Genomic DNA, 25,703 nt, shown 5'->3' with positions numbered 1-25,703 from the left:
GAGAAGTGACTGCCATGGGTTGATTAATGAATAAGAGATGAGCAAGTAGTGATAGTAAAGAGTGGCTCTAATCAACCTCTAGTCACCCAAAATACTGTGGTGATCAGGCTGCTCAGGTGGTTAGGATCAATCCCGTGATTAACTTACTCTAGAGTGCAGACTCTGGAGCTAGTGACAGGCCTCTGTTTAAACCTGGGCTCTGTCCCACACTAACTATGTGACCTTTGCCAACTACTTAATCTCTGTAATCCCCAGTTTCTTCACCCGTAAAGTGAAGCTTAGAATAGTACAGCAAGGACGTGCTCCCAAATGTTAACAAGTGATTATCTTTGGGTGAGAGAGTGAAGGATCTTTATTTTCTGCCTTTGGCTTATCTGTATTTCAGACTTTTTTCTACCTACAGTTACCATATGTTACTTTTGTAATTTAAAACAAAGCTATGTTTTCTCCAAAAGAAACTATTCATGCTTTCTCTAAAAAGGTCTCTAAACCTGTGGTATAATTGCAGGTTTTATTAATATCTGTGAAGAATTGCAAGCAAGGGGATGGATTAGAAACACAGATACTCTCATTTTTTCCCTTTATCGAAGACAAGAAGCATACATTGAGTACAGTCAGGTGCCAAATGTGGTTCAAAGTTGAAAAGGGAATAATCTATGCTTCTAAGGACCTTACAGTTGGTGGGGTAGGATTCCAGAAACTAATGAATAATTATAATGCACTCCATGTCAGAATGGGATAAACATTTAAAAAATAGGTTAAATAAACTCAATGCTCCTGGGGTTCTCCGTGGGAGAGGAGGGATCAGTTTAAGCTGGAGGAATCACAAACTATTTCCTGGAGGAGCTAACCTGTGTATGACTCTGAGGGGACTGGGGATGATCCTCACACATTCACTATTGTCTCAGTGTTCATCGGTCTGCTTCACAATAGAAGGAAAATTGGTCAAGAGCTAAGAGCTGAGAATGCAGAATGCTTGATTTATATGGAGAGGAGTCTCCCCATCAACTGCTTTGGTTGTGAGTAACCTCAACAGCTGCATGTCAAGAAGTTCAGGGGAGTAGAAAGTTCTTGCCTCATCACAACTGGAAAATGCAGGGCTTAAATTAACTACATTTTGATTCAGTCCAATTGTTGTGTGTGTGTGTGTGTGTGTGTGTGTGTTCAGAGTTCGTAAAACTGGAAATATGGAGACACTCAAGCTGTTTAACTTCGGTTTGACTTGGTTTTTATTGTTTTTCAACTTGGTAAGGGCCTAAAAGTTACTTTTTTTTTTTTTAAGTCCTGAGTTGAGCTTTTAATTTTTGTTTCTATCTGCAAATGGCCCAATTTTTGCATACGTATCTTAGCTGAAAATTATATTGAAGCAAATATACAACTCTGTGTGAAAACAATGTTTTAATGGAGAGTATCAGACTTCTCTTTCAGCAAGAATCCCAAAAGGAAGGTCATATTGACAAATTTTTAAGATCGCCAAATTGCAATATGTGTGAGTTTACAAGTCTCTGATTTCATTGTGACGGTTTCTAAAGGATGAGTTTGCACTTGGCAGTGCTGACTTCAGACTCTCAATTTCACAGGAGATTGGGGATTAAATCAGAAATGTGAAAGGCAAACAAAATTAAAATCAACATTTGTGATACATGATGACAAAGACCACCAGTTAAATACTCCACCATGGAATTGAATACCTCAAACCTGGCCTCTAACAGTGAAAAACATCTGTCTTTGCAATAAGTATAGAAAAGAAAGCCTTTGGAATCCCTTGGGCATTTTTATTTGCCTCTCAGTGTGTTTTGGTGAGTAAGGAAGTATATGTATACTGCCCAGAGGAACTTGGGCAAATTTAGAAAAAAAGAAAAAAGAAAAAAACCCCACACACTTCTCCTTTTTAAAGAAAAGGAAGTAATAGTGACATCACCTCAGCTAAAATCTAGCCGGTTTACATCTCAATTTAGCAGGTAATAGAATGCCTTCTCCAGAGTTGTGAAATAGCGAGGATGATGAAGTCCAATTTTCTTCTGAATCTTTATTACCTCATTCTTTCCTTCATCCAACAGGTATTTTTTAAACACCTATTATGTGCTAGGTACTAAGGATACAACAGTGAATGGAGGGGAACAAATTTAATCCCTGTCCTCAAAAACTTTGGACTTGAGTGGGGGGAGAGGAATAGAAGTGAAAGAATGACACAGAATCATCATAAAACCACAGCTGTAGTAAGTGCTAAAAATGAGAAACATAAGGTGCCAAGAGAACCTATAATGAAAGATCTATCCAGGGAGGTCAGCGAAAGCTTGCCCACCCAGGAAGCTAGGATTGATCCAAGCAAGACCAGGGGTTGGCTGGATGAAGAGGAAAAGAAGAACAGAGAAAGGGAAGGGTGCCCTGGGGAAGGCTCTGTGCAGGAGGAATAGTGGGTATGCTCTATGAATTTTGAGAAGGCTCTCAGCAGGAGAGGAAGAGAGGCGCAATGAAAGGTTACCAGAGAGGAAGGGCATTGAAGGATCTGGTTTCTAACCTCTATCTCAAGAGCAGTGGGAAGCCACTGAATGAATTTAATCAGAGGGCTGGTATAATTAGGTTTACATTCTGAAAAACGGCTCTGAGTTGAGAAATTGGGTGACAGGGCCCAGAATGGTCCTGACTGGGGATGGGTGGTTGGGAGACCCCCCGCCCTCGGGATGGCAGTGGTACAGATGGGGTGGCAATGGAGGAAATGGCAAGAAGCAGATTTTGAACACAACTCTCCTCCATGGCTAAAGTGGCCCCTGCTTTGGCAAGGCTATTTGGTAAGCAAGAAGATGCCCAGTGCTCCTGATTTCCCTGTCCTTCCGGCATCCTGAACACAAGAGCTGGGAAGCCGTCTTTTCCTAAGAGACATTCAGAGGCAGCCTCAATGTTGGGGGAACCAGTGGTGACAAGACTTAAAGTTTTGGGATCAAGCAAATGAACCTTTAGATTGACAGGGAAGTTTTCTGGAGTTGGGTTTCCGGGGAGAGCTATTTGCTTTTCTTCCCCGTGAGCCTGGCCACCTGCCTCTGCAAATAATCTTTCTCTCATCTCAGATAAAGGAAGTTCATTGTGTGACCTGCTGGAAGATCTCCTGGCCAGCAAACTAGACAGAATCTAAGTCTTTGCGAGTTGGAAGTAAGATGAGCGTATAATTTCTTACCCAACCAAGAAGCATGGGAAACAAAAAGGGGGTTCTTTAATAATTAAACTTCAAAGGTGTACACCAGGATCCTTGAGGGCAAACTTGGTCACCCCAGCAAGAAGGGAGGGTTGAAAGTCTATCCGGTCCTGCTGCCCTTGTTTCCCTTTCCGCAGAGGAGAAGCTAAGGACTGTCTCTCTTCACAGGCAGTATAGGAATGCAAACCCCTGGCACTGAGCTGACTCCCAGGCCACTTTTCTATTGACATTTTCTGCCATACTCGCTACATTCTCAACATAACGTATCCCACCACTATCATTCTGTGGCGGCTGCTCAGTTTCACTTACTGAAGCACCCCCAAGAAGGGGCAATTCAAAATAGGAGGCAGAACTCAAGAGCTCGTCACAAATGCCGCAGCTTGGATGTCCTGGATCAGAACCCGCATTTTCACAAGATCCTCAGGTGGCCCATACGCACAGTACGGTTTGGGGAAAAAAACTTCCGGACTTGGACCTACAGTAAGCAAAACATTTTGCAATGTGGCAGTGCCTGTCTATGTAACCGAAACCTAAGTTGAGGGAGGCACTACTTACTATTCGATTTGAAACAAAAATGTGCTCACAGCTCCGCTTTCAGCATTCCCCCCGTGGGCTCAGGCACTTGGGAGTTGGAAAACACAATTCTGGAGCACCTGGGAACAATGCAAAGAAGGTTGTGGGGAGGCGGAAGATGCTCCGTGGGGGTGCTCTGGGAAGCGTATACACTGTGTGTGTTCAGCTCCCTTCTGAAACGCGTGCCCTCAGTCACGCCGGGGTAAATACTTGGAGCCAGGAACTCCTGAGGGCGGTGGGGGCAGCTGAAAGTTTGCCAAAGCCCTCGGAGGGGCCGGTCTCGGGGACATGATTGGCAGTCAGGAGAGAGAGGAGGGCTGGAAGCCGAGTGGAGGGAGAAGGCTCTCGGGCGGCGAGAGGTCCTGCCCAGCTGTTGGCGAGGAGTTTCCTGTTTCCCCCGCGGCGCCCGGGTGAAGTTGAGTGAGTCACTCGCGCGCACCGACCGAAGACACCCCCGCGCGCGCGCTCGCCAGGGGCAGGAGCCGGCCTCCTGCGCAGCTCCCCTCGGCCGCCGGGGGCCTCCCCGCGCCCCGCCGGCCTCCAGGCCCCCTCCCGGCTGGCGAGCGGCGCCACATCTGGCCCGCGCATCTGCCCGGCCGGCCGGCGCGGGGTCCCGAGAGGGCGCGGCGCGGAGGCGCAGCCGGGGCTCCGGGAGGCGCCGTCCGCTGCGCTCGGGGCTCGGTCTATGACGAGCGGCGGGGGCTGCCATGGGTCGGGGGCTGCTCAGGGGCCTGTGGCCGCTGCACATCGTCCTGTGGACGCGCATCGCCAGCACGATCCCGCCGCAAGTTCAGAAGTCGGGTGAGTGGCCCCCAGGCGGGCTCGGCGGGGCGCCGGGGGTCCCCGCTGCGCTTGACAGTCGGCCCCCGGCGCTCGGGCGGAAACGGGAAAGTTCCCTCGGCGGCACCCACGCAGCCCGGCTCCCCGAGGCGCCGGGGTGTGAGTTTCTCTTTCAAAAGAAGAGGAAAGTTAAAGGGGAAGGGGCGCTGGGCACGTCGGGCCCCCTTTGTGCGGGCAGGAAAGGCGTTGTGCCGGCCGCGTTCGAGGCGAGCCCCCACCCCCGGAAAGGGAAGTTTGAGAAGTTGCTTGGGCATCTGAAGGAGGCTGGGGAGCCGCGGCCCGGAGCGGAGGCCGCCGAGGCCGCCAAAGCAGCTGGCGCACCTGGGGTCGCCGCGGCCCGGGGCGATGCTGCGTGCCCACCCAGGTCTCGGCCAGCCACCCCCTTCAGTGGCCAGTGATTCCAGCCTTGGCTCCCGGAAGGCGCCGCACGTTCCCCCAGGCCGGCTTCTTGGCCGGGAGTCACCGTATGCAAGTTTCAAGGAACCGGGCAATTTCCAAAAGAAAGTTATCTGGCTCCACCGATGGCTGGGCGTGGGTGGGGTAGGGAGCGGGGATTGTCAGGTGGCAGGCTGGAATTATTAACTCGGTGCCTACTAGGTGCTAGGTGCTGGGTGCTGGAGATGTTGCCTGGAGCGAGACAGCCCTGCCTTCCCGGAGGTGATGGTTCTCTGCAAGCGTCCTTTGAGGGAAACGGAAAAGTTAAATTCGTAACTGTCCCTGAGCTACCCACTCGGGGAGGTTTTCGGGGGTGAAAAATGCAGGAATTGAGTTCTTAATTATTTGTTATGGAAAGTACCGAGCCCCGGAGACCTTAAAATTTATTATTTTTTGGCAGCAGTGATCCACAGAACTGCGTATCTGCAGCTGAGGTCTGGGTGAACTGAGTACTTGGACCTTGAGGGCCTCAGCTTCCTCATCTGTAAAATGGTTAGATTTGGATAACTTACAGCTCCTTCATCTGTGACATCTTGTCGCTCTCTTCCCCCTTTGGTGACTTGGAGATGCCCTGATAGCCCACATCACCCTGAGGCGCTCGCTTTATTTACCAAGGGCCAGGGGCAGACTTACCTTTACGTTTGTCTAGAAGAAATAAGCACCAGGTTCTAAATGGTACGTTTCAAGAGTATTTGAAGTGGATTGAGAACTTTTTTAAAATGGTATTTCTTATTGAAGGTGGCATGGAGATGGGAGTTTTGAATGGAATGAGGAAGAAGCACTGTTGTAAACAAAAAATCCTAACCCAGATTTGAGTTTAATAAAGTCCTAGTGTCTCATTTTTGGATGTTTTCCTACGTTGCAGCACCAGCATGTTCAAGTGTCTCTGATTATACTCCCAGACACTTAAAAAACTGAGTTATTTGTTGCTAATAAAGATTTTAAATGGCACCCTTAATTTTCTGAGCATGTTAAAAATCATTAAAACTTTTGTTTCAGGTTACGAAAGAAGGAAATCAGCAGACCCTGATTTCGTTAGATTTTGTTTACAAGGATAAGATTTATGAATTTTCAAATTCCAGACTCGGTAGTTCATGAGTCAGTTTCATTTCATCTATATACACATTTCTAAACAATTAACTTAAAAGCCTAGTGGCTTTTTATTTGGGCTTTTGAACAGTTTTAAAAAACCACAAATTTCATATTTTGATGGAATTAAAGTTTCCAAATTTGAACTAAGGAATCACTTTGGAATTTGCATTCATTTGAAATTAAATTTTCAAAGACACTGGAAGGTTGAAGTTAGCTATAATGAAAACGAGAAACCTACTTCCATTTCCATTTTAATTTTCCATGTAAGTAAGCGGTTTCAGGATTTTTCTAAAATAACTGGTAAACCATCAAGATATTTTTCAAAATACCTTGCTGTGTGATAAGATATGAGGAAATGAGATGGCTAACAGCATCCTATTAGGCCCCCTAAAAAAGCCCATCTTCTGTTCAGTAGATTGATAAGCGGGCAAAGGATTTCAGTATAAGAACAAACTTCACTAAGAAATGTACTTAAAACCTTTAAAAAAAATTTTTTTTTGTTTTGTAGATCCACCCTTGCTAAATGCCCCAAATTAAGTAATTACTCTTTAGGGGGAAATCTTAAATGTCAGAAAACTCTTCAGATCTGAAAAATGTGACTGTTACTTTTCAAATACCTAACAAGAGATTGCTGTTGAGGACTCAGTGTTGGTAAAAGTGTCATACAGATGAACTTCTTACCTAAAATCATGTTAATGATGTACTTATTTTTGTCAAGGTCGGAGACTAGAGATCACTAGGCCCAGAATTTGATCTTTGGTCTGTTGCTTTTCAGAAAACGCATTTTTACCTTCTCGGCCACTTCCTTTAATAACATCTTATTTTTCACCAGTTATGGTCTATACAAAATTCTCATCCTATTTTGGATTTATTGCCTTTTTTCAAGGTAGCACCCCATGGTGATGAGTCCTCATTATTGTTTGTGTAGCTACCTTAACTGCTACATGGTTTCCATTTTAGTTTGCCAATCCTTAGTTATCAACACAACTTTTAAAATTTTTCTTTATTTTTTAACCCCTTTTTCCAGTTAAGAATGACACCTCATTGGTGCCATTGTAAAAAGCGGCCATTACTCATTTGTCCTTTTCAGCGTATTTATAGAGCATCTCCTTGTACCAGGCAGGAGACTCGGACCTGGAGACACTATCCTGAATGAATAAGACGGTTTAACGTATGGGAGGGTGTTAAAGGGAAAGACAAGGGCATATAGTTTAATCCTGTGTACTTGAAAGCATTAATGAATACTGGTGGTTTATTCTCTAGACCCCTTTTTCAAAAGCCATTTGGTTGTTGAATGCACTTGGAGGGATGCAAGTTGAATGTTTTTTTTCTCAGTCCCTCTGAACCTCTTTCTTTTCATTGATCTGTTCTTTTCTATGGCCATGTTATAGGCCCCCACTTGGGCCACTCCAGTCCTCTATTCTGTAGCCAATGTGGTGGACCCAATGTGCGCATCCAGTCTTTCTTTTGAGGAGAGGCTTCAAGATACAAGCTTTGGAATGGAGGCCTCCTGGGTTCCAGACCCACCTTCCATTTACTGGCTGTGTAAGGGGACACAGTCCCCTTCCTTCTCTAACCCCCAAACCCATTTGTAAAATGGGGATTATGGAGTTATGGTGAAGATTAAATGAAATAATGCTTTGAAGTGCTTAACACAGTGCCTGCAACATAGTAAGTGCTCAGTAAATACCAGCTTTCATTATTACTATTAACTCCTTAATCAGGCCTCAATAGGTCCTCCATGATTTGGTTGCCATTTGATTCTGAGACTTCACATCCCACTAAGGCTCACACTTTCCAGTTGTATCCTTGTCATCCTGCATACACATTCCCTGAGCAGTTTAGGCCTTTTAGTGCCTTTGTTCAAGCTGCTATCTGTCTGGAACTCCTTACCCGAATAATTTTCCCTGTCTTTCAGACTTAAGTGTCATCTGCTTAAGGAAACCTGTTTGAATGCCATGGGGTTGAGCTGAACATGCCCTCCTGGGGACAGACCTCTCTCTTATCTCATAACAATAGCCAAAATTATATCTTTATGTAACTCCCTTGCCAAGCAAACCTCTCAAAGGCAAGGGGTGTATCTTGTTAATTTCTCTACATCCAGCGTCCCCAGAAGGACCTGACACATCACCCAGCACCCAGGAAATGTTGAGCTGAGCTGCTGATACAATCCAGGGCAAGCATTTTAACAACCAGGCAGTCCCTGTTTATTGGGAGTTTGCTCTGAATGGTAAAATCTTCCTTTTAGTTAGAATAGTTTTGGCTCTGATCTAAGTGGGCAGTTTGGCTGTTTTTATAGTATGTAATTGGTGTTTTTTTTTTTTTATTCTGATGAGATATGGAAAAAGATGCTTCAACTTCTCACAAACATGATGGAAAGTTCTCATCCAGTCCCTTTAGCTATACATTTTGAACTGGTGTAAGGCATTCTAAGCCATTCCAAAACTTTAGGGTTTCACCAAAGAAATTTTCCAGTAAATACTGAATTCTCTCTCTCTCTTTTTTTTTTTTTTTCTCTAGAAGGTTGTCGAAAGGAGACTTTCGTTAAAAATGAAGTGCTGAAATCTAAATTTAGCTTTTAAGTTTCTTTTTTCATCAGGGTTTGATGTTTTGGTTTATAAGCGGTGAAGCAGAGTTGGGTGCAGGGAAGTGTGGGCCTGTAGCAGCTTCTGTCTGCTGCAGAGCAGCATGGATATTATTTAGGTCTGATGCAAACCACCAAAACAGTTTAAAATAGGGTGCAGAGGAAACATACTTCCTGGCTAGAGCATGGCATTATTTAGCCAATTTCCACATAAAAGCATAACTCTGCCACCTTGTTAGCTTCTGCCCTCCAGCTCCTCATGTGTAGCTTCAGCCGAATTAACACATGATTTTCAGTGGAAATGACTTAGCAGATACACATTAGTAGTAAGAATGCTCAATACTTATTTTGTGCTCCCTCTTTTTCATGTCATGCTTTGCTCCCCAGGTACTTGTTGCTACTGACTGAGGCAATACGATGATTCTCCTTCCTTGCCTGGCATGTCAGAAGGGTTTAGAACGCTGAGCAGGCACATTGGTTCATCTCAGGGAGAAGTGGGGAGAAGGGAAACTAACATTAGAAAATCTGCTCTGAGCCAGCTGCTTGAGATGACTTATCTAATTTAATCTTCAGAAGAAGCCTGCAAGATAAGTTTTATTATCTTTATTTATAAATGGGGAAGATGGAGTCTGCTCAAGGTCGCTTGAAGTTTGCCTGTGTGTCTGTGTGTGTATGCGTGCGTTCTCAGCTTGCTCTGCTTGCATTCTGCTAGGCTCTTTTACATAGTGGATCTGTGAGTACATTATGTTGAGATGGAAGTTAGGGAAGGGTAAAGAGTCATCGTGTTTGAGAAGGGGAAACTTACCATCTGATACCATCAATTCAGTGCTCCTGATTTCACGATTTGCTTGGCTTGCGTGATCTGCCTCCTTCCTGACTATCTCTGTACCATAGAAAATCAAGATAAGACCGTCTCTTTACGAGGAAACTCTACTCTTCCTAGTCTTATCATGGAGTCCTGGTGGCAGGAGCCACCTCATGTGACCCATGGTTCGATCGCTTACAGCAGTTGGACAAGTACCGTTTTCAAAGCTGTGTACTGTACACCCCCAGATTCCAGGCACGTAGGACCAGCATGTGTGTACAGGCCTCAAACAACTGTTGGTTGAGGGCAGAGAGAACAGAATTTATCGAACATAACAAAGGCGGATGATTTGACTCTTGAGGTCCCACTAATTTGAAAACTGGTATGTGGTTAAGGTTCTTCTCCTCATGGTAGGATCTGGTCTTTTACTTGCTATGATCAGCTTTTTAGGTCTTGGCACTCAACATGAAGCAACTGCCTCCTTAGATGTAGTCAACTCAGGATCTCCCCCTTAGGCTTTCAAGGGTTCCCTAGCATCTTTGTTTTGTTTACAGGCCTGGAGCTTAGTTCATTAGAATGGGTTTAGCTGCAGAGTAAGTGCTCCTGACTCCTGAGGATGTAGGTGGGAAAGGCTGTCTGCTGTCAAGACATGCAGCGCTCTCTCTCTCTTTCTTTCTTCCTTTCTTTTTCCTTTTTTTTTTTTTAAAGATTTTATTTATTTATTTGACAGAGAGAGACACAGCGAGAGAGGGAACACAAGCAGGGGGAATGGGAGAGGGAGAAGCAGGCTTCCCGCCGAGCAGGGAGCCCGATGCGGGTCTCCATCCCAGGACCCCGGGATCATGACCTGAGCCGAAGGCAGACGCTTAAAGACTGAGCCACCCAGGCGCCCCTCTTTTTCCTGTTTTTCCTTTCCTTCCTTCCCTTCCTTTCCTTCTGCCCTTTTCTTTTCTTTTCCTTTCTTTTCTCTCTTCTTATATGATGAGATTCCCCCCTCCAATTTTTTCAGCTCAATTAAAATGTAGGCCTAGTATATGGGCAAAAGGGGCCTCTGCCCTGGGTCTTAGAGGGCACTGCCTTTGGTCTTCTAAAGTCAGACCCCTGTCCATGGGGTGAGAAGACTGCTGGCCTCTGTGGCTACGGGGGAGCTGTAGCTGTGTGGGGTGTGTGCAGGGATGTGTTACAACTTGGGTGTCCATGCATATCTTACAAGGCCCCACTTGATACAGGATGGAGCAGGCATTGAAAGAGGAAGGTGTATGCTTGGCCAGGCCTGGGACAATGTTTACCCAAAACGCCCAGTTCCAGAAAGGGGCTTGAATAGTTCAAGAGTTTTATAATTATACTTGGTCTTCCAAAGTATTATGAAGATACATTTGTTAGGGTAGGACAAAACCTATTTTATGTGACATTTTCTCCACTTAATTTATAACTTCCAATATTTTGATCTATGGTATGTGGGCCTTCATTTGTCCTTACCCTGGGTCTTCCGATGCCATTGGAACAACATTCCTTTGCAGAGGTGTGGGGCACCAGATTGGTTTTTGTTGATTGTGTTATGTTCTCCCTGGAGAGACTGGTCATTAATGAAAAAGCTAAGACTGTTTGTGATCATAATGTTGCATCTTCTTTGTGAAACTCAGGTTTTCATAGTTTGTATTTTCTTGAAGGAAACCTTAGTTCTCTTAATTTGACTCGTTCTGTCTGCTATTTCACTTATACACTTTTTTTAAAGATTTCCCAGTGCTGTAGTAGTATTTCCTCCCTGTATTAGGAACACTAGGGCAAGGTGAAACTTCTCTGGATGTTTTTTTCTACTATTGTAAATATTTATTTGAGTGATCCATAGCCTTCTCAAGCCTCTGTAAGGAAAACAAGAACATTAGAACAGTGTTAAGAAGTAAAAAGCCCTTCTGACACTATAAAAGGTATAGGATTGTCAAAACTATACATTTTAGAGAGCCAGGGAGTTGGCAAAACAAACATGAATGTTTCAAAGGAAACAGGTGCATACTTTAAGCATATGCCCCAGCAGGTCTTATCTGTGAAAGCTGTAAATCATTACAGAGGATTCACTAACTTTGGAGGAAACTCACTCTGCTGCTTTGTGGATGACTACTGGTCATCCTAAAACTCTGTGAAACTTTTCTACATAGGGAAATTGAATTGGCCTCATGTTCCCTGTGAGTGGCGTCCCTCTCTTGAGGAAGCATTATTTATGAGCCTTCTTGGGCTGGTTTCCCAGTAATGTATGGAGCCCACTTATTGAGATCTTGCTACTGCCTGGATCATGCTGAGCAGTACGTCTCTATCAGTTATTCTTCAAAACAGCTCCATGAGGTAGATTTTATAATACTCATTATAAGTCCTTTGGAGTTTAGATAACTTAGCAAAGGCCACCCACTTAGCAAATGATTATGCTTGGGTTGGAACCAGGATGATCTGGTCTAGGGACCTGGCCTCTAATTGTTATATTATATACAATACTGAGACTAGGCCGCTTCAGTTGACATACTGTTCTCTATTGTAGCATGGGTGGTGGGGGAACATAGGGGTTAAGAAAACTAATGGTAATGTCCAACATATTTCTAAGGCTTTAATGTTTTTCATTTATTATCCCATTTAATTTCTTTAGCTAAATAAAATAACATTTGATTCATACACCAGGTAATCAAACATCATGCCTGTCTTGTGACCTCAATGGGAAAATGCAGTATATACATCAGTTGATGAATCATGGAGTATTTATGCCATCAAGGAGTTTTTAGGTATTCCGAACAAAACCGCCCCTTTATTTGGAAGGATTGGGGGAATTCAAGGATGCATAAATACGTGGGGGTATATATATGGTATGCCAAGGTGGATTCACCATGAGGTGAATGGAATGTAACTTTCAAGGCTTATCCCTGGTATAGACCCATCTCCTGGCCATGGAAGGGAGACTGGCAGTGTGCTTAGTGAGTGTCAGTCAAGTCCAAGAATATTTAAGAAATCTTGCAGTACCTTGAATATTATAGCTCACCATATAAAAGAAACTTGATGGAGGTTTTCCCAAATTTAGAGACACTTCAGAGCATTTATAGGATGTCACTTAAAATGAGTGATGAAGCTGAAACTTTTTTGAAACTATTCAAAAATAAATTACAAATTCTGATCAGCAGTTCTAGAGGAAAGACTGAATTCTCTCTATAGAGAATATTACAAAATATCACTGGAAGAGGCAATCAAAGAGTATGCAATCAAAAAAGATAGTAAACATATTTCAGGGATATGTCAGGCAGTTAATTAATAAAAATAATTTTTTCTTTTAAAATTTTATGTTTGTGGTATTTGTAGCTTTTTAAAATTTGCAATTTGTAAGACGACATTTTAAATTCTAAGTATTCACTTTCATACCTAAATTTCTATTCTTAATTTTTATATCCTTTTTCTTAAAAAGTGCCCCTGAAATTTAAAAGCTTAAGCTTTCATGAGACCCAACCCTATGCTTAATGGTAGGATTTGCTTGTTGGTCTAGAAAATAAATAAAAATGCCTCCTTCTCTACCCCCACCCCCATACAGAGACTGAAGTCTGCATTGTTACATCACCAAACCCAAACTTTTTTTTCCCAGGTTTAACTACACCCTTCATTATTTTCCTAGTTTAGAGGCCCCATGCCCAAGTAGAGAAGAAGTTGTAAATATGTAATTCTCACAGAACCTTCATCTTGAATGAAACCCAGATCTGACCCTTAGTTTGAGATGAAGACTGTGCCTAGGAGACAGCTGGTGAAGACTAAAATATGTTATACTGGCAACCAAGGTGTCCGGGTGATCTGTTCAAGTCCCTTGGCCCCACTATTTCTCATTTTTTTCTAGGTACAGTGTCAAGAATTGGACTAGATGAGATTTTCAATTTATTCTGTTCTGAAATGTTTCATTTTGTAGCTTAGTGGAGGAAGCCATTGAAGTTGACTGAAAAACATAATCCTTAACTAATCAAAGTAGAAAACTCAAAAGTCATAACAGGTCAGAACAGACACATACCACAAACATCCACTTGGAGTTTGTTGGAGATGACTACTATTGAAAAAAGAGAAACCATAGTTATTTTGAAAATTTCCTGGTACAAGTGCCTGAGCATACACCGTGACTAAATAGCATGTTTACTTGAGCTAGCACTTCTTCCTTGCTGAAGAAAAGGCTTACTTGGTTTTGGTGGTAATACCATTTCTCTTTCATTAATTATGGTGTTCTCATTCTCCCCTTCCTCTGAATTGGTTGAAGTGTCTGTGAAGGTTTTTCCTGAGGAAGAGAATTATGAAATACTTTGCTATGTCTAGGAAAAGAAAGTCCTAAAGAAGCGCCTATGTTTTTTGGGAAAAGAAAGGAAACTCGTCTGAATATAATTAGTCTTCTCTGGCTTTTCAAAGATTTTTCACCACTTTTCTTAAAATATTCTCAGAAAAGACAGAATTTGCTACAGATTGGCAGATTGCAGACTGCTTTTTTAGGCAGGGGAGTAGCTATGAACCCCATAATTGCATTTCTGTATGGTCTGCCTACACCATTTAGCACAGAGAAGAAATCTTCTAACTATTGCTTTGAATGACTATCTTGTTACTACATATCACTTTTATGTTTTGTTTTCTAAAACCCATTGTATTGGGGGAAAACGATGATAAAATTTGACCTCAAATGTGTGAAAAGGAAAAACAACAACTACAACAACCAGCAGTCACATTTTGCATTCACTATTCAGGAATCCCTAAAATTACACTGTTGTAAAATAATTTCTAACAATCTCAGCCCTTCCTGGGCACTCTTTTATTCTTATAGTTCCTATTATAATTAATTATATAATTTGTATTGCCTCTTTTCTCACCTATTTATTCCAAGGAGCCCCAAACCAGCCAGTCTTTTCTTTTTTGCTGTTTTCTGTTTTCCATCATCTCCAGCAAGCCCTGCTTGTTCTACCTTCTCTCCCCTTCACGAGCCTCATTTAACATCTACCTATTGTGAGTTATAATATGCACTGAAGTTCAAATCTGGAACTCAAGCATTCTGACCCCAAAACGATGCTTTTGTATCACCCCCTGATAACAATAGCTGAAGATGTTCTAATACCTTGCTACTCAAAGGGTGGTCCAGAGACCAGCAGCATCAGCATCACTGAGAATTACTTGAAATGCAGAATGTTGGGCCTGCTCAGAATCAGCATTTTAACAAGATTCCCAGGTGACTCCTGTACATATGCACTGAAGTTTGAGAAGTGCCGCTCCAATAACATTAAGGCATCTTCCACAGAGGAAGCAAAGGATCTGCAGTGATGGGTGGATCAGATCAGACCTGTTTCTGTCACTGAGGAAGAGAAGGATTCCAGGGAGAGTGGCTTCTAGTTTTATGAGGGTGTTTTGACTCCTCCCTAGCTACAAGGCCCCTTTTTAAGTGTAGGTAACTAACACACTGAAGCTAGCAGCAACAAACGCTCTGACAGCAAGTCAAGTCAGTTAGTGAGTTGGTTTTATCCTGTCTGTTTACCCAAAACATCTTCCATGGCTCTTTCCCTTGACCAACAACTGTAGATCCTAGAGATCCGTTTCTCTGCATTTAACACATTTACTCATTAGGCATTTAATCATAGACTGCCTTGACATTTGTAGGCCTTAATTAAGAGCTATTATACCTTGGCATTTCTTAAAGTATGTGGCACTGTGCTGTATACAAAGTATGTACCCAATAAATAAATGAATTAATGTCAGATTTTTCAGGACATGGTTCTACTCTTCAGCATTAAAAAAAAAAAATCTTTTGCCTTGAGAAACTTATTTGGTTGATGCCGAGTGAGAACTCACTGAATTTTCTTGAATCCCTCAACATTTATTTTAGTCTGTTCTCAGAGTGCCACCAATGGCTTTTTCAGTGATTGTTATTTTATTCACCATAAGGCAATTTTTTGCACCTCAGTTACTTTTGTCTTTAAGAATTATTGGTCTCGGGGCGCCTGGGTGGCTCAGTCGTTAAGCGCCTGCCTTCGGCTCAGGTCATGATCAGGTCGTGGGATCGAGCCCCGCATCGGGCTCCCTGCTCGGCGGGAAGCCTGCTTCTCCCTCTCCCACTCCCCCTACTTGTGTTCCCTCTCTCGCTGTCTCTCTCTCTGTCAAATAAATAAAATCTTTAAAAAAAAATAAAATAAAATTTAAGAATTATTGGTCTCTGGCCGTTACAACAATCAGTTCTCACACCTCTTTCTGATTTTTTAAATAATTTTATTTCCTAATTTTTTTTTTCCTTTTGACATTGTAAATGTACTGGGCAAAAAACCAAACAAAAAACAGAAAAAAACTTTCCATAGAAACCTGTATTTCATGTTGCTGCCTTCTGCATCAACTCTCATCTTATTCATCAGAATAACTGTAAATCTTATTACCTAGAACCTCGTAATCAGACAAATTTTTACAACAGGAACCTAGTTACGTGAAATGCATAACCATTTGGTTTCATTTTTACTCTTAAATCATGCTACCACAATGCAAGTCTGAACTCATGTTTCCTGTCCTCTGTGAGAAGCTCATTGGTTTCTGCCCATGGATACCCTTCGTCATTTTCTCTTTAATACATGTACACGGCCATCAGTTAAATCTTCTCCCCAGACGTCATTTTGAATAGGTGGCTCCTGATAGAAAGCCTTCTATGGATCCTAGGTGATTGATTATATGGCCCTTACTTTCTCTTTGAGGTCAGGGGCCATGTGAGTATCCTTGGCTCCTAAGGTGTACCGATGGGTCACAGGACCGGTTTGACGATTACATGCATGAATGCGGCCAGGCCTCTCTCCCATTTCCCTTTCTGCTCTTGCGCGTGCCTCAAGCCCTGGTTCCATTCGAACTAGACGTCCTCACGCATCCTTTTGCTTTTAGATTTGTAACTGGTGACTGTTCTGCTCCTCCCAATTTTCCCGTTCTCTACCCATGCCCTACAATACCTCCACCATGCTGAAATAATGCCTGAGCAAATGCCATTTCCCCTCTTGGATCTTCAGTTAGTTACCCCAGTCAGATTTCCCTTCTTTTTCCCCTTCACAGCCTCACCAATAGGCCTGGCTTCTGCACTCAGGTGGCTTTGGCCACCAGGCTACCTGTAGCTATATAGTTGTGCCCCTTATTAGAATGAAAATTCTTTGAGGGAGAGTCTTCTGTCTGATTCTTCCCTAGCACTCACCGTGCATTCTCACTGAAAGATTGTTGCTGTTTAGAATTCATTACTTTTAAAGGCCAGGGAAACTCCTTATAAATCCAAGATGGGATGATAGGAGATATATATATATAAATTTATGTGTGTATATTTTTTTCTAGACTGTTTACCTTCTCACCACCAAGTGTGTCATTGGGGTTTGTCATTTATAATAAAGCCACCCAGAGGGAACCATGGGCTTGTGGGAAATTTTGAATGATCTGAGGCATGTAAGTTGCTCTTTGCAGGGGAGGTTCCCTCTGCCTTCAGTCTTTAGCTTCTGTGAATTTGGGGGAGCTGCAGTCTGTGGGTGTTAAGGCCTGTTGCTTTTCCATCTGTCACAGACTGCCTTTGATTCATTTATCCTCTTGTGTGTGACTCTTTTGTAGGGGACCCAACGTGTTACAACTGTAGGCGCCAGAAAAAGTCATAAAGTAAATCGTATTATCTGACTCGGAACAATTTTTTGCCACTCCTGCCTTTCATTTTTTATGAATTGTAGGGTATCTCCTGTCATTGGGATACTTGGAGAAGGGGCAGTTGAACAAAGGGGTTCTGGTGCAGTGGAGAGCATCTGAAGACACCCTTCTACCTGCCTGAAGGAAGACATCCCCTATTGCAAAGATGACTCCTGGTTTTAACAACAGCTTCCAGACATGGCTCCCGCCTCTCTTCCAGCCGGATTGTCACCCAGGGAGCCCCTCCTCCAGGGAAATTGGGGAGCTACCCCTGACTTCATAACATTACTTAGGCATGGACTAACAGTGCCCTACCTGCTCTATCTAGGGGAAAAAGGACATGAAATAAGAATTTCATGTCTTAATATTCTGTGGCACCTATGGGAAATGGTTGACATAGAATACTTTTAATTTGATGTACTGTTGGTTAGCTTTCAAAACTGCTGAAAGTATTTCTCTTTCAGGATTTTGATGATGCTGTTGGTGAGGATGTTTGTGGCCATTACATAATCACTCATGCAGCACCGTGCAAAGCATTTCGTCAAACTCAAGAGTGTCTCCTGTTACCAGTTTATTAATGAAATACTTACGGTATCTTTAGGACCAAGGAAGGAACCTGGTTTCTTAATAGCTCCATTTTTGCTTCTTGAATAACTGTTGGAACTACAGTTACCTCTGCTCCAAGCTTATTGGCATTGTTACTCCTCAAGGTATAACTCCTTAAACGCAATTGACTAAATGTCAGATGTCTGTGTTACTCATGTTCTGCCAGTCAGACAGTTTTGTTCTTCTCTATTTTTATTCAGACATTCATCCTTAAGCTCTGGGAAAGGAATCTTAACCTTGACCTCTGATACAATGTACTGTTTTTATTACGATCAGTACTTTAATAAAATTTATGTTAAAACAAGTCATGGTGAGCATTTTATAAATTGTCAAATCACTATGTTGTACACCTGAAGCTAATACAATATCGTATGCCAAGTGTACTTCAATTAATAATGATAATAATAATAATAATAATAAGAGAGAGTCTTTAGAGGGAGCCCTTGAAAATCTTGGGAAAATCTGATTGATCCAGTGTCACTTCTTCCCATGTTACACGAAGTGATCACGGAGCCCACCTGGCGTTTGTGCTCTCTGAATGGAAGTGCCTTGAAGTTAAGAGCAAATGAACGGGTTGGAGGTGGTAGTTGATGATCCTGCTGGTTGAAAGCAGTCACTTGTGTGCCCTTCCTCAGCAGTGCCCAGGGCTGCAGTGGAAGGTCCTGATTTTCGTGAACATTTCTGCCCACAGCCCTCTCTGGCACGTATCTCTTGGGAGCATATAAGATGTCCTTTGTTGTTAAAGTGGCTGTTAAGTGAATACGAAAAGCACAACAAACGTCGTAAAAATCGTCATTTGCCAGCTTGTCCAGGCATATAAAAAAAAAAAAAAAAAAACACCTAGTGTCAGTGGGGTACCCGGTGGCTCAGTCTTTAAGCTTCTGCCTTCGGCTCAGGTCATGATCCCAGGGTCCTGGGATTGATCCCTGCATCGGGCTCCCTGCTCGACGGGAAGCCTGCTTCTCCCTCTCCCACTCCCCCTGCTTGTGTTCCCTCTCTTGCTGTCTCTCTCTGTCAGATAAATAAATAAAATCTTAAAAAAAAAAAACCAAAAAAACTAGTGTCAGGAAAACTGAAAAGAGCAGGGATTTGAATGACTTTATTCTTTTTGAGGCTTACAAGGGAAAGAGCACCAGTGGGAAAAAAGTCTAGTATGATAACTTCGAAGAAAACATGTTGACCATGTCTGGCTACGATAATTTTTTAATAACCCCTTATGTTAATAGAGTGCTTTATGTAAAACTCTTTCACCTGGGTGTCATATTTAATTCTGCAAACAACCCTCTGAATGGGTATAATTACCCTGTTTTACAGATACTACAGAAATGGAAGCCCAGAAAGATGAAACCATCTGAGGCATTGTAAAGCATCACAAATTTGTGTTTCTGTCGTTTTACCATTTTTTGGTCTTCCTGCTCCCTTGCTGCTTAATTTTCCATGTAAATGTAAGACAAACACTATGGTCCCATCGTGTTTTTATATTTCTGTAGCTAACTTGTAGTAGAGGGGATGGTAGGGTTCATGTCAAGAAGCCCTGTTCTTTGCCTCAAAAATCGGAAACCATATTTAGGAAGGGAGAATTCCCTCCTTCAAGACACACTTCTCTGAGGGCTTTGTTGCCCGGTCTTACTAGAGTTCAAGCTATGTAATGAGTCATTTTTCTTTATCTCCTTTTCTTGTGGGGCAGTTTTTCTTTTAAACACTACGCAGTCAGCCTTCTTGAGGGTTATGTCACTCCTGCCAATAGATACAGGTGGCCATTTATAAAAGACTGTGGCAGTTGCCACAGTCCTGTCGTTTTACTCTTTGCCAGAGCTTCAAGGTCCTTCACATGATCAGGGAGATGGATGTCTTTACACAGGAAGGGTGTGTCTTCACCATATAGGCCTAGAGGTCAAGTGTTGTCTTTGGCTTTCTTTCCCAGAACTTTTCAAAGATGAATGTTTGAATACAGATACAGAGAAGAACAAGATTGTTTTGACTGGCAGAACACAAGCAACACAGACATCTAGTATTTATTTAAATTACTTTTATATAAAAGAACTTGTATCTTGAGGAGTAGCAAAGCCTACTTACTTGACTGACATTTTCAAAGGCTGTGGTAAAGAATCACCTTGATTAGCAGAAACTGCGTTCTGTTTGCCAGCTACACAAAGCTAACTGATAACTCCTGCTTGCCTGCAATTTGCTCTATAAATGTCATTTCCCCCACAACATAAAAAGAGAAGTTGAGTCATGATGTTGTTTACTCCACTTTGGTTAAGGAAACACGTTAAATGAGCTCCCACATTATATAGTATGGACTTCTTTCTCTTCTTTTCCACCATTATTCATCAGGATGATTTTTCCAGTGGACTCGGAACTAAGGATTATTCTGATCCTTCCGCCTCTGTGAAAATTTCCTAGAAGAGATCAGCGTCTTTAAGGAATGACTGGGTTCATGAGTTTATGTGAGAAGTGGAGAGATCTTCAAATCAGAATAGGTTGCAGTGTGACCTTTTTATGTACTTCTTGTTTAAAAAGGATGCCATAGTAAATCTTCTAGAAGACTACCTTTTATATAATCCTTTAAAAAATGGTAAATTGTACATACTGTTTCCTGTTAAGGCATATGTAATTATACTTAGAAAAATACTCAAATTTTGAACATTTCAGAGATGGTCCCTCTTCAGATCTGCTACATAGGTGGTGGTCAATATATGTCTGTTAAATGGAATAAGATAGAGAAAAAAATCCGAGACTAGGAAGAGAAATTAAATTGTAGGACTATATTGACTTAAAAGTTATTTTTTTGTGTTATATCTATTTAGCTTCATGATTTTCTGAAGGAAAAGCTTCTCCACAACTGTTAAATCTGATCTAAGGAGCTATTTATCTTATTAATTTCATTGGTAGTTTATCTAAAGGGAGATACACTTTCTTACGTCGGACTTTTTTGAAGTCATTATTCATTTTTGCCATGTGGGATCAAAGTCCTTTAAAAATTCATCTTTCTCAGGAAACCTGCTCCTCAGGTCTTCAGACAGATCCTCCTTCAAACTCATTGTGCCCTTGGCGATTGGCAAAGGATTTCCACCCTTTAAAAAGATAGGAATTTGTAAAACTCTTACTAAAAAATTAATCTAAAAATGACCTTCCAGGGAGAATTTGTAGAATAGCAACCTAATGCATTGGCACCAATTATGTTGATGATCTCTGCCTCATCCCAAAACATTATCAGAGTTTGAGTCACATAAGAAAATCACCTGGAGAGCACCAGGGTGGCTCAGTCAGTTAAGCGTCTGCCTTCCCTCAGGTCATGATCCCAGGGTCCTGGGATGGAGTCCCACATCAGGTTCCTTCCTCAGTGGGAGTCTCCTTCTCCCTCTCCCTCTGCCCTTCCCCATACTTATGCTCTCTCTTTCTCTCAAATAAATAAAGAAAATCTTGAAAGAAAGAAAGAAGAATCACTTGGGTTGGGCTTGACCCTACCTGTACACATTGATAAAAATGTTCTGTTATAATGCAGTTTGAGACTTTCCTAGCAGCCAGGCCAAGCTGGGGAACATGGTTTGTAGGACTGCCCCCTTGTTCCTGTTTAGTTCTTTGCTCCATACAGAATAAATCTTTTCCTGGACTGTATTTATTTTTTTTTCCTACTCTGGCTGCACATAAGAATCATCTGGGGAGCTTTTAAAATAATCCAGTGCCTGAGCCAAACCCCCAGAGTTCTGATTCATTCACCCTGGTGTAAGGCCCTGGCATCAATATTGTTTGAAAAGATCCCCAGACGATTCCGTTGTGGAACCCAGGTTGAGAAACGCTGATTGCTGCGCATGGAGGATTTGAACAGAGAAGTCAGGGTATTCACTTAATGTCCCACAGCAAAACAGTACCATTGATTAGGGTCAAAACGTCCCATCCTCTGACTCTAAGTCCAGTATAACAAATAAGAGTAAGACTTTGTTACAGAGTTATGGGAGAATCAAAATCCCTTTCCTTCTGGAAACTCACCAGCACAGTGGGGGTAAATACTCATCTAAAGCCTGTCTCACACAGTACAGGAGCTTGAAAATCAAGGCCAGAGGATCTGGAGCACTGTAGGGTGGGTTGCAGGTGGGTAACTTTCCAAAGGAGCCAACAGTTGACCTGGCTCGGAAAGGCTGGGCACCCCTCCATGGTACCATTCATTGTCCACTCATCAGCAGTTGTGTTTCTGCACTTGCTTCAGGGAAACTGAGGCACAGTGGGAAGAAGCCTGCTTGGGATGCACGCCCACCAGCCACACAGAGGAGGTGTCCAGCTCTCCTAAGCCACAGCCGATGTGGGCAGTCAGCACACTCTCTGTCTTGGGCCTCTCCTTATGGAAGGTGGCAGACACCCAGTGTCCTTGGGAAGCCATTCTCTGGGTCCCTCTCCAGTCCCAGTGACCCCCTACAGCTGCTGGCAGAGGCACTGAACTCTTTCTGAGGCCTGGGCAGACCACCCTGGGGATGGGAGATCTTGTGGGCAGATGGAAATACTGGGGGTGAGGAAGGCAGAAGGAGTTGACATACCATAGAGTTTCTGGTAAGGGATTGTTTGGCAGAAGGATAATCAGACTATGGGGGCCTTAAATACCAGGCCATGTTGTGTGGGCTTAATTCTCTGAGTCACTGGCATATTGTAAGTAGGGACATGGCGTAACAGAGCCATCACAAGGCCGGGAGTTTGTGATGTGAAGACTGTGAACGCCTTTCTTCTTTGCCCCCAATGCCTGCCCTCTGCAGGGGCATCCATCACATCCTGCCTATGCACCTGGTCTGCACCTGGGCCCTTCTTGCTTCTCATCCCACGTGAGGGTTAGCAGTCCACCAGCAGCACCTCATGATATTTAAAACAACAGTTCCGGGACGCCTGGGTGGCTCAGTCGGTTAAGCGTCTGCCTTCAGCTCAGGTCATGATCCCAGGGTCCTGGGATCGAGTCCCGCATCGGGCTCCCTGCTCCGCGGGGAGCCTGCTTCTCCCTCTGCCTCTGCCTCTCTCTCTCTCTATCGCTCATGAATAAATAAATAAAATCTTTAAAAAAAAAATTAAAAAATTTAAAAAAATAAAAAAAAATAAAACAACAGTTCCTTCATTATACCTCAAAAGATACATGGGGAAGTGTCCCAGAACGTCTAATATTTCCACATTCTCTTTAGGTTCTGTGCAGATCTCACTCCATACAAAGTCGTCTGCTGACTCCTCTGGAGTGAGGTGTGAACAAAACCAAACAAGGGCACAAATTCATTAATTCCAAAGGGGTGCTTTCTTTTTCCGGGGCCTCACTCGTAGACGTTTTCCTGACATGTTCACACCCCAAGTATCTCCAACATATACTTCATACTTTTAGAAATCTGAAGAATTTAGAGTTTCAGTTGGGTAGAGCCTCAATGGAATACTTTTATTATATCTAATGCCGTTTTAGTGGGCTTGAGACTAGGGAGGTTGGGCTGATTGGACAACATATATAAACCATTGCAAAGAATTTACTAGAGTGGAGAACGATGCCAATAGCCCAGAAATCCTTAAAATCCTCCTCTTCAAGTCCTCTGAAGGAACACAATCAGGTAATTTCTTAGCATCTATAGTCATAGTGGGACCGATTACATTATTTATATCTTTCCATCCATGTACTTGGGAATTATAGGCTGTTTCTGTCTGGACACATGATATTCTAATGTTTATGAAAATACTCTTTAGTAGTACACTTTAATTATAATACTTTGTTCTGGGAAGATCCAGCCAGGCCTCTTTTATGATCTGTGTTTTTAGTTTTAATCTTAAAAGGGCTGTAAAAATAGTATTGTCTTGCAAGAAAAAAAAAATATGATTAAAGTCGATGCCCGTGGAGCAGTAGGGATTATAAACCATTTAAACTTCTCCTGGAAATACTGGATAAAAAGAGAAGTTACACAGGCAGGTAGAAGTCTCCAAGGAGAAAACTTGCCCTGGAGGAATGCTTTTAATTAGATTTGGCTTCCCTCAGAAGAGTCTAGCGAAGTGGCTTTCCCTGAGGGCTTTGGGATTTTCCCCTGTGAATAAATTCTCTCCCCCATCGGTCATCTCTCCACTGTGTTCTTCTAGAAACTCACCCTTACTTGACATGCCGTGACTTGAACGCTCCAGAAAACCTTGGAAAAGAAGCCAGTATTTTTTTCTGAAATGTTAATTTCCTTGCTTTAGGCTTATGTAGGCTTTGACTGGAAACTTAATCTGTGTGCCTCGGCTCTGCATTATGTTTCAGCCATTGAAATGGGGCTTAATAAGAATTACTTGATAACCTAAGAGTCAGATGAGCCTCACTTTTTTTATTTTTTTAAACAGTCTTTTATCTTAGGCGCAGGGATTTGCATTTTGAGAGGTTGTGCCAGCTGACTTGAGCCCCCACAAGTTTCAGCTTGTTGCTTGTTGGTCCATTTTTCTCACTTCTGGAACCTTCTGTTGCTGCCACTCATGGTTTATGGGTTTACTGGGGAACTCTAGTCCTAGTCCCTAATTGTCTTCTGTCCCTACCTCAGCAATAAATAAAACAGATAGCCAATCATTTCCTACATTAATGCATCCCTTAAGAAGTCAGGATGAAACATTAATTACAAAGGCCATCCAAGCCAGCAGGCAAGTCTCTTCCCCCGTGGTACTTCTTTTCTGCTCTGCCCTATTTCTCCTTCCATGTCCCTTGTAGCTTCTGATGTCAGAGCTCCCTGGAAGCTGAGGAGCCCAGGTCTTTCAGGATTTCCTCAGATCAGTGTTGTCCAATAGAACATTCTACTGTGATGAAAATGTTCTAAATCTCTTCTGGTGACACATAGCTGCTAAGCACTTGAAAATGGTAGTGCTACTTGAAACGGAATATGTGATTTTATTTTACTTTAGTTATTTATGTTTATGAATTTAGTTATTTAAATTTAAATGTAGAAATCCTTGTGTATTCCTGGCTACCATATCACACATATTACATATTTTTTTTTAAAGATTTTATTTATTTATTCATGAGAGACAGGGAGAGAGAGAGAGAAGCAGAGGGAGAAGCAGGCTCCCAAGGAGCAGGGAGCCCGATGCGGGACTCGATCCCAGGACCCTGGGATCATGACCTGAGCCGAAGGCAGACGCTTAACCGTCTGAGCCACCCAGGCGCCCCTACACATATTACATATTACACATATTACACAGTGCAGCACCAGACCCTTGGCTTCAGAACAATGACAGTGTGCCTTGACAGAAGCATCTTCTCTTGAGTGCCTTGTGGTCTTCTTCTTCTTTTTTTTAAGATTTTATTTATTTGAGAGAGAGTGAGAGTATGAACAGGGAGGGGGCAGAGGGAGGGGAAGAAGCAGATTCCCCACTGAGCAGAGAGCCCGTGATGCAGGACTCAATCCCAGAAACCTGGGATCATGACCTGAACCGAAGGCAGATGCTTAACTGACTGAGCCACCTAAGTGCCCCTCCCCATGGTCTTCTACCTTCATGAACCAGTTCTTCCCAGGAAAGAAACTCTCTTCACTTCTGAACTGACTTCTTTATACTTCTAATTTTGATTAATGGAAACTTGAGCTTTTTATTTTTATTTTGTTAGATGCACAGACTATTCACACTCTCCACACTTGGGTTCAACATGTCTTTTTTTTTTTCTATTGTCCTATTTCCTCTGTGAGCATATCTTTATTCCTTGTCCAACAACTGCAAATATGCATTTTTTTTTTTTCAAATAAGAGGAATTTGTCAGAAAGGTAGAAGTTTTCTCTAGGAACCTAAGGAAGGGATATGAAACTTGACGTCGCAGGACAGAGGGAAATGGAAAACTGGAAACAAGTGTTCATTGTGTACCAACTACCACGTGTCAGGCAATGTTGAAGATTTTAGGGTACAGCAGTGAGCTAAACAAAATCCATTATACTCAAGCT

The 25,703-nt window shown here is 42.6% G+C and overlaps 1 protein-coding gene across 1 annotated transcript in view; it reads left to right on the top strand.

The window, feature by feature from the left end:
• Window positions 1–4,204: 4,204 nt before the first annotated feature.
• Window positions 4,205–25,703, top strand: part of TGFBR2 (transforming growth factor beta receptor 2) — an 87,712-nt gene continuing 66,213 nt past the window's right edge. Inside the window, exon 1 of the mRNA XM_006733885.3 lies at window positions 4,205–4,567. Coding sequence (XP_006733948.3) covers window positions 4,474–4,567 — 94 coding nt within the window. The 5' untranslated portion in view covers window positions 4,205–4,473. The remainder of the gene's footprint in view (window positions 4,568–25,703) is intronic.

Source organism: Leptonychotes weddellii, chromosome 1, assembly GCF_054177405.1.
Source record: "Leptonychotes weddellii isolate Sample4059 chromosome 1, ASM5417740v2, whole genome shotgun sequence".
Classification (NCBI taxonomy): domain Eukaryota; kingdom Metazoa; phylum Chordata; class Mammalia; order Carnivora; family Phocidae; genus Leptonychotes; species Leptonychotes weddellii.
The sequence above is the reverse complement of the archived record's forward strand: the minus strand, read 5'-3'. Positions and strand labels throughout refer to the sequence as shown.